Source organism: Paramormyrops kingsleyae, chromosome 12 (assembly GCF_048594095.1).
Source record: "Paramormyrops kingsleyae isolate MSU_618 chromosome 12, PKINGS_0.4, whole genome shotgun sequence".
Classification (NCBI taxonomy): Eukaryota; Metazoa; Chordata; class Actinopteri; order Osteoglossiformes; family Mormyridae; genus Paramormyrops; species Paramormyrops kingsleyae.
Genome location: NC_132808.1, coordinates 12396879 through 12409613, shown reverse-complemented (window position 1 = coordinate 12409613; position 12735 = coordinate 12396879). Strand labels below are relative to the sequence as shown.

Here is a 12735-nt window from a genome sequence, read left to right as displayed (position 1 = left end):
GTCGCACACACCAACATACACTGTACATGCATGTGGGTGTGGCGGAATGCTTTTTCCACCTGCTTCATGGATTGTGCTCAGAAGAGAAATATGTGACATGGAGAAAAGTAGTATATGAAACATGAAACATGTAACCTTCCAGTGTTAGGGTGGGGCAGCCCAGCAGGGAAATACAGGTGTGGAGAAGGAGACAAGTATATATACAGAGAGAGAGAGACAGAGAGACTGACAGAGTGACAGACAGACAAAGAGATGGATAGACAGACAGAGGGAGAGAAACAGACAGACTGACAGAGAGTCAGAGAGACAAAGAGAAAGACAGACAGACAGACTGACAGAGAGAGAGTATGTCCATAAAACATCATGGGGATTGACAGAGTGAGAGAGAGAGACAGATAGACAGACTGACAGACAGACAGATATCCAGGTCAGAGAGAGAGAGTATGTCCATAAAACATCATGGGGATTGACAGAGTGAGAGAGAGAGACAGATAGACAGACTGACAGACAGACAGATATCCAGGTCAGAGAGAGAGCATGTCCATAAAACATCATGGGGATTGACAGAGTGAGAGAGAGAGACAGATAGACAGACTGACAGACAGACAGATATCCAGGTCAGAGAGAGAGTATGTCCATAAAACATCATGGGGATTGACAGAGTGAGAGAGAGAGAGACAGATAGACAGACTGACAGACAGACAGATATCCAGGTCAGAGAGAGAGTATGTCCATAAAACATCATGGGGATTGACAGAGTGAGAGAGAGAGACAGATAGACAGACTGACAGACAGACAGATATCCAGGTCAGAGAGAGAGTATGTCCATAAAACATCATGGGGATTGACAGAGTGAGAGAGAGAGAGACAGATAGACAGACAGACAGACAGACAGATATCCAGGTCAGAGAGAGAGTATGTCCATAAAACATCATGGGGATTGACAGAGTGAGAGAGAGAGACAGATAGACAGACTGACAGACAGACAGATATCCAGGTCAGAGAGAGAGTATGTCCATAAAACATCATGAGGATTGACAGAGTGAGAGAGAGAGACAGATAGACAGACTGACAGACAGACAGATGTCCAGGTCAGAGAGAGAGTATGTCCATAAAACATCATGGGGATTGACAGAGTGAGAGAGAGAGAGACAGATAGACAGACAGACAGACAGACAGATATCCAGGTCAGAGAGAGAGTATGTCCATAAAACATCATGGGGATTGACAGAGTGAGGGTAGCCGTGCAGGACAAGGGAAAACCAGCATGGAGCTTCAGACCAGAGGGAGGGAGGCTGGCCAGTGATGGGAGAAAGGAGGGGGTGTTTGAAGAGATGGAGTGATAAAGAGAAAAAACAGGTATGTGAGCGGGGAGGAGGTTCCCTGGCAGAGAAAGGTCCTTCTGAGGTCCACAAGAGAACAATAAAGAGATCCAGCCTCTGAGATCCAGCCATTAATGCAGATCACCTGTGCAAGGCCCCGTCCCCCGAGCAGGACCCACGTGCTGCAGAGGCTCCGTCTGCTAATGTCACAGCGGAGGGAGATGCAAGAATCACTTTATGTATGTCTTGCCTCCAAACCAGAGGCCTGAAATCAGACCCCCCCCCCCCCCCCCCGCCACCACCACCACCCCATTCTCATTGCCTGCAAATGATGTCAATCATAGACCGCGGAATGCAGTTTTCCCAAACACATGCATGTGACGCAAATATAATTTTAGTCGTTCCCAAAATTGCACAAATATACATGCATCATAGCCATAATTATTGTGCAATTCAAGAAATGATGGTGTTTTGTATTTTGAGCACTTAGTAACAAGGCGTTGGTGCCAACTTTCATTTTACCTCTTCAGATGACCCCTGCCCCCACCATGTCACTGTGTCCCCATGCCCCTCCCCTTAAAATAATTTTGCCCGGACCTCTATATAGCCAGTCGGTCTTTCATGATGTGTGGATGTAGCAGGAATGATCTTTAGCAAGGAGAGCTGCTGCAATCAACATTAATCTGTAATAAGATTAAGATTAATCCCAGTAAACTCCTACTTGAAGTCACACTGGAAGTATTTGCTTTACTGGTGGCTAAGGCAGGCAGTTATGGTTAAATATTAAATTATTATTAAATACATACTTCTAGAAGGAAATGGAGGCTTGTTGTTACCTGAACATGCAGACTTAGGGGTGAGAATGGTCAGATTTAGCTCAGGGGATGTTTGCATTCCTAGTAAAGGGGATTTCAGCAGCAAGAAAACTCACTCCAGCAAACAAATCCATGAGGTTGCCCTGAATCATACTCCTAACTCATATACTGTAAAACCCATGAAACAGATCATTTCCCCGACGAGGTGTGTGTGGTGAGGGATTCAAGGGTCTCCTTCAGTATCCTCCTCCACACCACCCCCCACAACACCCCACCAAAAAAAAAAAAAAGAAAACACACAGACTGCACCTCAGAACGTAGGAATCCGTCCTGTCAAAGGCAGGAAGCCACGGCCGCACAGATAAGACAAAAGGACATATCCGAAGTCCCCCTGTCTGTTGAAACAAGTCTGAGTGTGAGTATGCGCCTCTGAAGGGTCCCTTTTGGCAAAATACACAAGAAGAGAGTGAGTTGATTACACACGAATGATTTATTTTTGTCGAACACAAATGTCAGGCAGTAATACGTGGGCTTTGCTGCAAGTCCTGCTCCTGACAGATAGTTCATTCGGTCGGTGTTAATCGGGTCTCCGGTCCTTTTCCAGCGAACCGGACGATCAGTCGGACGATTTTACGGTTTGCTCTGGCTGCCCGGCTTTTGGCACCAGGTAAGATCATGCAGAGCTGATGCACTTTTTCCTTCTCCGTTTTCCTTTACCGGACGCCTGATAAGCGGAGCGTTAAAGTACCCTTTAGATCGCACCATTTGTTCGTCCCGCGTTGCTCCGCTTTCCGTCTCTGCGCAGGGAGCCGCGGGCGGCCGATCGGCGGCTTCCTCTCGGTTCCCTGTCTCACTTTCTCTTCCTCCCTTCCTTTCTACCCCCCCCCCCCCCCCCCCCCCGCACGGTGTTTCTAATTACAATGGCACTCCTGGTATCTGGCAGCGCCACCGCCACGCCAGACATATGGAGTCAATCAGCCCCGGCGGTGCTGATGTTTTCTTTGGGACCGCTGACAGGCTGACAGGGTGTCGCACCATCGCGGGGAAGTCAGGCATGAAAAAGGGGGAGCGAGGGAGAAGAGGAGAGCAGGACAGGGTGAAAAAAGACCACTTCACTGCTGTGACTGCCCCTTTTCTCTCTCACCCGCACTCACTCTCCTCTCTCTCTCTCTCTCTCTCTCTCTCCCCAGAACTTTTTTCCCCTTTTTAAAATGATTTTGAAACAGAGGGAAAAGCATTTTCAGTCTGGCTAGGATGCTGGAACGTCAGAGCCTGAGGAGGATACGAAGAGGGTCTTTCCTTTAAGCGGCGGGTCTGGCTGGCTGCACTGTGGACCCCATCCCAGCACCGAGCACACAGGCAGCGGCTCCAGAGCTCGCCGGTGGGGAGAGGAAAGAGGAACGTCACCCCCCCACCCCTGTCATTTCTGCTCCATCACCACGGTGGGACGCCTGGGGACGATGTGGTGGCCCCTGCTGGTCCTGTGCGGCTGCCTGCAGCTGGCCGGGGGCTTGCAGGGCCCGCGGCGTTCGGACCTGGCCGAGGGCGTGGAGGGGAAGGTGGCCCGCCTGGGCCAGGCCTTCAAGCGGCAGGTCCGGCTGCTGCGTGAGCGCAGTGCCCTGCTGGACTTGGTCTTCCTGGTGGACGAGTCGTCCAGCGTGGGCAACGCCAACTTCCTCAGCGAGCTGCGCTTCGTCCGCAAGCTGCTCTCCGACTTCCCCGTGGCCCCGGGGGCCACCCGCGTGGCGCTGGTCACCTTCTCGTCCCGGTCCCACGTGGTGAGGCGCGTCGACCACATCTCCACGCCGCGGGCGCGCAACCACAAGTGCTCGCTCTTCAACCAGGAGATGCCAGCCATCAGCTACCGTGGCGGGGGCACCTACACCAAGGGCGCCTTCCAGCAGGCAGCGGTGAGGCCCCCCCTCCCTCCGGTACCCTCTGCATGTTCACAGAGCCGATCGCACGCCGCCTGCACCGTATCCCCCAAGTCAGGGCGCTCCTGACCTGCTCCTTTAAGGTCACCTTAATAATTAGCCGTAAAATAATTAGCTGCTTCTTTTCTTATATCTTATTCATTTATACTAATTACATAAAGATTGTTTATTTGGCTGCAAAATCTTATAACAATATAAAGCTCAATGTTATTTTGCATCTTTGTATGCCTGACGAAACATAGTTTAGCTAAAATACGTAATTTATATAGGTATATAGGTATATAGGTGAGCAGTTGGATGTGGATATGGCCCCCCACACCCCCCACCCCCCACCCCCCTCCCCCACTGCAGCTGTATGCGCTCGGGGTCCAGACTGGCTACTTGGTTCTGGTGCCATTATCCAGTCGGGGAAGGCTCACTGGACCTGCACCAAGGAAGAGTGTTGGTGTGAAAAAGAAGGTATAGACGTGTGAGCTGGTTAGGGAATGGATCTCGGCGTGCTGGGAGAAGAGAGCAGGCTCCCGCCATTGGTGTGAACTCACCATAATTTCCGGAAGGTTCCATAAGGGCTCCTCCTCCCCCAGGGCTGCTCTATGTTATCTGATGGCTGCAGATTATGAGGCTCTAATGACAGTGTTGAGCAGCATGAGTTACAGACCGGGGTCTTTATCTAAGGATTTGTGGGGAGGGGGTCAGATGTGGCATGGGTGGGGGGTGTGCCGTCTGCAGGTCTTTTTGGTGGGGGGGGGGGGGGGCACCGGTGAGTCTGTCGTCGTCAGTCAAGCCCGGCCCAGCTGTCGCTCTGCCTGTGGGGTATTAACTCCCTAGATAAACATTCAGGGTGCTCCTGCGGTGTGGTGCCAGCCCCTGGGGGGGCCGTGATTAATCAGTCTGTCTGCAGCACCATCCTCTCCCCCACTGGGACGGTGTCTGCGTCTGATCAGCGTTCTGGTGCACGGTGAGGCCGTGGTCTTTGTCACTAATGAGGGTCTTTGTCCCTGGGGTGGGTCTTTGTGGCTGGGGGCAGTCTTTGTCTGAAGCGCAGACTGACGTATCCTAGGCGCTGTTTTTCATAAATCCGCCGCGTGTTTAAAGAGTGTCAGTATTTCGCCGCTACGCTGCCTTCTGTTTACTGTCACTGCTGTCTGGATTTAGCTCCTTCGTGACAGGGTGGGCTCTTTTAAATACAGCTCAGGCTCTGGGTCTCTACGGTAACACTCCTTACGGTGACCACATCTAATGGTGCAGGGACCCTCAGTCCATCTTTAACGAAGCCGAGGATCACTGCAAGTGGATTTACAACTGGATTATCTATCCTCCTGAAGTTAGATTGAGAATGCCTGAATTTCACAAACAGCCTTAATGCTTAAATTTAAGGCATTATTTCACTCATTCTGTGCCTTTTTAACTCATTTGACAAACTGTAATGCTGTATGACATCATCGCTATGTTGAAATAACAGGCTACATGCTCTAAGTGCTCGTTTATGTTCTTAATAACTCTTATTGGACTGTTTTTACCCCTTTGACAAGCAGTAATCTGAGATCATTGCGATGGTGAAGCATCAGTCTCCACGTGCTGGGCACACGTTTCTGTTCTTAATAAGCGATACTTGACGCGTTTGGCCGTTGTTTTCTTAAACGGCGTGTGGAAATCTGGGCCCCATTAGTGATATTTTTGTCCTCACGAGAACCTCCGAGTTCCTTCCTCCGCAGCTGGGCTCCCTCCGCACGGCCCCGAGGCTGACCGGGGAGAGGGCAGGGCACGTGTGTGGAGCGTGGAAGCTGCCTGGTCCACAGTCTCTGGGGCCGCTGTCACCGGGGTGGCCCGCTGGTGACGTCCCCCGTGACATTCCTGTACCCTGCCTCCCTCGCCTCGGTGTGTGGATTAAGGCACAGGGCATAGTCACTCTTCACAGGGCATAGTCACTCTTCACCCTAGAGATTTACGGCCCTTAGCAGGTTGGCTGGTGTCCTGCTCAGGCCACCCTCTGCTGCCCCTCAGGCAGCTTTGACCTCTGACCCCATGACCTTGGTTCAGGCCACACACGGGGGTCTGATGTGTGGCCCCATGCTTTAAAGCTGCTGCTGTTGGGAATGTGAGTGTTTTCTGACCCGGTGGAGATCTTCTGGAAGGCTGGCATCCCCCTACACTCCCTGCAGGTGGAGCTGGGACAGGCGGCTCCAGACGGCCCTTACTCTGAAATGACTTGAGCAGGTGCAACTTTAAACCCCATACCCTGTAAGTGAGAGACCCCCCTCCCCCCTCCATTTTGGCACGATCCACTTCCTGTTTACCACCAGCACTTCCTGACCTATGAAGAACAGCTGTTTGATTTCACGCAGCCCAGCTAAAACAATGACCTCAAAATGGGCTTCTCTGGCAGGGCAGGGGTTATTCTGGGGTGGCGTGGGGGGGGCTCTAGAGGAATGCACCACTCCACCACCCACACCGTCCAGTTCACAGTGCAGATTCCAGATGATTCACCTCTGAATGCCATTGACCTTCAAATGAGTTATGGATGCCCAAGGAAATTGTCCCCGGTGCCATTTTTCTCACCTATTCACAAATATTTCCATCCTTATTGCTGTTTGGACCTGAAACCTTCCTCGTCTTAGGAAAGCATTTGTGGTTGTTTCACCAGAAACCCAAGTCTGTTCTTCATCAAGCGGGCTTTTTTCTCAAGAGGGCATGTTTTTGCCGAAAATGTAGATAAGTCACGAAAATGTGTGCTTGCTGGACAAAGAGCTTGGCATCTGTTCAGTTTAATGAGCATAGTTGACAGGACGACAGGACGCAGGTATGGGGGGGGGGGGGGGGGTGGGACATGTGTGACAACATTACAGGCCTTATCTATGGCGTGCAGTACCACGCTGCAGTGTGCAGACCCTGGATACCTCCCCTGGACCGAAATCTGCCCACAGAATGTCAGAACAAATGGAAACAGAGAACATTATAAAAACAGGACTGTAAGACAGTGTTTCCCAATCTGGTCCACAGGAACCCACAGTCGGTCCGTGTTTTTGTTCCCCCCGAGCTCCCCATCAGACAGTCCACATTTTGGGAGCTGGGAGGGAGCAAAAATTTGGACTGTCTGTATGTCCCCGAGGACCAGATTGGGAAACACTGCTCTAGGAAGTCACAGTGCAAGAATGCTTAGACACATATCGTATTAGGTTTAATGTCCATTCATCTTCCAACCACTTATTCAATACAAAACCACGCTGGGCTTGGAGCCTATATCAGCGAGCAAAAGGCAGGGGATGCCCTGGATGGGACGTCAACCCCTCCCTCCTGTTGAAACTAGTATGTCGAATTTGTCGTGGCCCATATATTTGATGATACGATATTACGTATTGCGTTTGTGCGTTTGACGTGTCGGTATAGAAATCGTAATCTGAAGAAGCCAAGTGGCTTCTTGCAGTCCGCGGGGAGGGCGCTGTAACAGTCTGCTTTGGGGATGAAGCCAGCTCTCACTGCCCCCCAGGCAGATCTCTGTGTAATGCGCCGACTGATGACGGTGATTTATGAATGAGATGATGGAATCTCACAGAGGCGTCCAAATGTAATAAAGGAAAGTCTCAGTACTTGGATGGATCACACACATTCATCCGGATGGATTTCTGTGGGCGCCGCCTCATTCACGCTCCTACCTTTGGGCCCTGCTGGAACTTTCCGGTGGCGCCATTTTGGTATTTGGGCTGAGGTTCAGAAAGTAACGTGTGAAGTCAGACCTCGGCCTGGTTCCGCCTCGGCCTGCTGTGTTTTCCAGATTAAATATAGATGGGATATCCTGCAGTCAAACCGCAGACATGAAAGGTCATTTCGTTAGGGTCCCTGCGCCGTCAGAAGTCACAGACTGGGTACAGCTGTGCTCAAATCTGTCTGCATTCAAGGTCAAGGGATTCAGGGAATCTGCTTATGAAACCCAAACCTTCTGTGGGTTCCCTGCTTGCGGTCTTCTGGTTTTCACAATGTCTTCCGCATAGCCGGCGGTTGCAGCACTGGTGACCTCTTACCAAAACATTTTTGCATTTGCGTTTTATTTACTTAATAAATGGATGCTTTTATTCAAAGAAAAATCCATATTTTTCGAAAAAGCAGGGTCAGATAGTCCCTGAAGTAACCGGGGTGAGGATCCTTGCTTAAGAACCCAATGGTGTAATACTCTGACGACTGTGGGTTTTGAACCGGCAACCTTCCGGTGAGGGAACATAAATAACAGGGCTGGGCTTTCAAAGGCGGGTCAGTCTGGTACCGGGTTTGGAACTCACAAAGGCCATGGGACGAGATCCTGGAAAATGTCATTTGCTGCTGCCGCTGTGGCCATTTTCCGGAGCTGGGCGGGTTTGCGGCCTGATGTCCAGAGCCACAGAGCACTGCAGGGAGACACTTTCTTGCACAAGAATATATGATTGGAGAAAACGGAAATGGGGCCTCCTTGTCAGGGCCCGCAAATACGCTTCTGGCTGCCTTTTGCTTTCTAGCTCCCGCGAGGTGATTTTTTTCATAAATAAAATGCGCACTTCTGATATGTGATGTTTAAAGTTAGTCTTATAGAGCCCCTGAGAAAGCCACTCATTCAAACACACAAAAAATGTGTGTTTAAAGGAATCTCTGTTCGGAAATGTCAGAAACGTGTTAGGCGGGTTCTGTAAGTTACCCTAGCTGCAGTTCCCACTTCGAGCTGATATTACGCTGCACGTCTCATTTCCGGAACAGAAAGAAGCAGAATACATTTAAGTGTACACTGGGGGTTTCCCAGACCAAGCATGGTGCCTTCCTATAAACCACAAATGCACACGGACACAAACAGTAGGTGGAGCAACAGTTAAAAGCTGGATTGCTAGTTTGTGTGTCAGAGTGGGCCATTCTGTCATCATCCCAGTCACACTGGCAGACTCAGTGTGTTTAAAGCAGCTGTTTCACTTTGATCTATCTGCTTTTGCCTGCCCCCCCACGGCCAGTAATGATGAAAACAGTTAGTATGGTCAGCCACTCTCTGGCTGACATGTAGAGAGGATTAGTTCTGCTCCTCTTCCTGAGCTGACATTAAGCCATATTTCATGTCAAACCCTCACACTTTTTTGTGTTTTCTTCTTGTGTTCCTCTCCTGTCGCAGATTCCAAACTTTTCCTCCCAGCTTCCTTATAATGTTTCTCACAGCTTTTCCTGGCTTTCCACAGCAATCCCTGGCTTTAAACAGCATTCCCTCCCTTTCCACAGCATTTCCACACTTTCCAAAACATTCCCTCCCTTTCCACAGCATTCCCTCCCTTTCCACGCTCTTCCCTGGCTTTCCACAGTGTTCCCGCCGTTTTCACAGCATTCCCTGCCTTTTTCACAGTGTTCCCTGGCTTTCTCCTGCTTTCCCTGTATTTCCACAGCTTTCTCTTGCTTGTCACAGCTTTTCCAGGCTTTTCCCAGTTTTCTCTGGCTTTTCACAGCTTTGCCTGGCTCTCCACATCTTTATCTGGCTTGTTGCAGCTTTCCACTGTTTTTTACAGCTTTCCGCAGCTTTTCCCAGCTTTCCCAGCTTGTCACAGCTTTCCCTTCATTTCCTCAGAGCTTTTCTCATACATTTTATCACCAAAACCATAAATGAAAAAAGTGACATTTTTCTTCATATATAAGGTGGGGTGCCAGTAAATGAATCTGTAATAGATCAGCACCAGGCTGTGCCCATATCTCGCCCAATCCACCCCCCCACCCCGATCATGTCCCCGGCTCATTAGCAGTCATGGAATGACTTGGATGTGCCATGGAGATTCCCTCACTCCCGAGATGGCCGTCTGACTCATACTGTCTGGGGCAGCCGATTCCATCATTCTTTCCGGCAGCCGGTTCCTCGGAGTGGCATCTGTGTGAATTTACACACCCATCCGGGGAGGGGACCGGCCTGGATTTACCTGGCTGTCTGCCTCACTGACAGCTACTCCTGGGTCAAAAGCCAAAGGTCAAAGGTGAGGCACCGGCCATCATCGCAGACCACATCCAGAAGGTGACCAGGAAAGCTGATACACAGAGACCTATAAAATCCAGGGAGCAACCGAGGTTAAACTGAGCAGCCTGCAAGTATGAAATGTGACCTCATCCTGGTGACGGAAACGATATTCGCTGTGCTGAATTTACTTATATACAGCTACTGTCCTCTGGGGGTGGGTGGGGGGGGGGGCGGAGCCATAAAAAGTTGCCCATCGAATATTGTCGGGGTAAGAGGGTTCCCATGCCATGTCTCTTCAATGAAATGACCAGCTTCCCATTTCGGACGTCGACCGGCCCCTCTGTATGGCAGAGCTCAGGCGTGCGAGCGTGTCACGCCGGCGGGCGGGGAGGTGCACGCGTTGGGAGCCGTGTCTCTGTGCCGGCGAGTCTGTATGGCGGAGCTCAGGCGTGCGAGCGTGTCACGCCGGCGGGCGGGGAGGTGCACGCGTTGGGAGCCGTGTCTCTGTGCCGGCGAGTCTGTATGGCGGAGCTCAGGCGTGCGAGCGTGTCACGCCGGCGGGCGGGGAGGTGCACGCGTTGGGAGCCGTGTCTCTGTGCCGGCGAGTCTGTATGGCGGAGCTCAGGCGTGCGAGCGTGTCACGCCGGCGGGCGGGGAGGTGCATGTGTTGGGAGCCGTGTCTCTGTGCCGGCGATCTGCTCTTCGCGCCCCTCTACCCTAATGTGCTCAGGATGCTTTACTCTCCCTGCTGCCTGCTTTTGCAAGGCCTGTTTCTTAGAGGCAATTAGCTCTGGGGTTTGCCGTTACAGCCTCAATAAAACGGCTGGGGAACGAGGCCAAAGCGAAGCCTCGGTTACTCCAGGGAGGAAAGAGAGAACGCGTTCACTGAGATTATATAATTTGATGGCGGCCGCATGATTTAAAGAACACGCATTTTTAGTGGGTGCAGTTATGCTTTTGTGAGGCTGGTATTATTCAATATTTATAGTTTTCCTGTATCCTCAACAGTCGAGCTTTGATCAAAGCGGGATGGGGACTGATCTCAGTAACATTACGGTGCGGTGAGGTGTGGGGGTGTGTGGGGGTGTGCGGGGGTGTGCGCCTGCCTGTAGCACTCAGGGGGCAGGCGTCCAGGCCATTGATCTGCCTTTGAGAGATGGCCAGGTGGCCTCAATCCGTTCCAGATGAGGAAGGCGAGCCTAGAACACACCGGCGCTGCTGGGTCTCACTCTAAAGCTGCCAATTAAAGTGCAAGTGAGCCTGGGGGAAGGAGATAAGATCTCAGCATGGGGGAGGGGGGGGCGGAGCTAGGTTGCATCCATCTGTTGACGTCCCCGTGAACGAGATCGACCGCCCGTGCTGACTGTGCTTCAAATGCGGGTCAAAGGTCAACGTGGCCACAGCGTAATACAGTCATTAGGATGAGAAATGATGATTATTATGCAAATCTTATGGGCATGACGGTACCCGAGGGCAGACGGCATACCCCCTCAGTGGGAGATGGTGGATCTCCCCCCACCCCCGTGATGGTGACCTGCATCCAATAGTGGCTCTGGGTGACAGATTGGCGAGATGCTCTGATGCCCCATATGCCAGGCACACAATTCTCAGTCTGCAGTCCTCACATTGCAGTGTCCCTTCCAAAGCTGTCTGCAAGATTTACCTCTGTTTTCTTACCGTTTAGCTTAATGTGCAGTATTTTGAAGCATTTTCCTAAATATTTACTTTTGCTAGTTTGTGCCCATTAAAATGAGCTGACGGAGGCAGTTTGAAGGGAAGCTGGTGTATTTTCTTAAGTACATTCCCTGTCACCGGGCGAAGTAATGCAACAGGATAGGACGGGTGAGGGAAAGAGCCGTTTTATGGGATGAAAATCCTAAATATGCAGTTTTCTGTCAGACGGCGGATGGCCGCGAGCGGGAGTGTGGCACGGCGTATCTAACGAGCTTGGGGAGGGGGGGGGCAGGGCCCGTCAGCAGCCAGGACGTAATGAGCAGGGCTGCTCACCTGACTGCCGCTGGGACAGGCTGACGGCACGCTTAGTCGGGGTGGGGTCTTACTCTGGGGAGTGATTATCAGTCCTGCACTGTGTCCGCCAGGGAGCCAGACGTGAAGGCGGCATCGGTACTGGGATGCATGCTTCTTCCCTGGTCAGACTCTGCACTCTGTGATGTTTCTGTAGTGTTGCCGCATGGACAAAGTAAGTACATAGATCCATCCATCCATCCATCCATAACTGCTCATCTGCTACGGGACTGCAGTGCCTTTAACCAGTTGTGTTGCAGTTTTTAGGGAATCACAAGACGAAAGGTATGTGATAAACATTTATACTGTTTGTCTCATTAAAAGAATTTAGGGGAAAAATAAACTCCTTGTAAGAAATCCTAACCAAACATGGGCAGTCCCTCAGCAAGGAATCGCTACATTTTTGTTGCAGTGCAAACAGTGTAAAGTTCAGAAGATTATTGGAGGAAGTTCAGCGCGGTGATTGACCTGTACTGGGTACACATTGATGAGTAGCAAACATGCATCACCCTTCCATAGCTGCAGAAAGCTATGGGCTGCCCTAGTACTGCCTGACCAAAAAGAGGTCCCGACACCATCAACACTGTAATGCTTTGGATTCTAGGGCATTCTGCTAGAACACCTGGGGGTAGAAAGTGCGGGGGGGTCCTGCATTTGTGCCCTAATGACAAATAATGGGAGATTTTCTGAACAAT

The 12735-nt window shown here is 51.1% G+C and overlaps 1 protein-coding gene across 1 annotated transcript in view; it reads left to right on the top strand.

Moving 5' to 3' along the window:
• The first annotated feature begins 3055 nt into the window (after positions 1 to 3055).
• svep1 (sushi, von Willebrand factor type A, EGF and pentraxin domain containing 1) overlaps positions 3056 to 12735 on the top strand; it is a 68276-nt gene continuing 58596 nt past the window's right edge. The window contains exon 1 of the mRNA XM_072718708.1: positions 3056 to 4047. Within this exon, the coding sequence (XP_072574809.1) occupies positions 3598 to 4047 (450 nt within the window). The 5' untranslated portion in view covers positions 3056 to 3597. The remainder of the gene's footprint in view (positions 4048 to 12735) is intronic.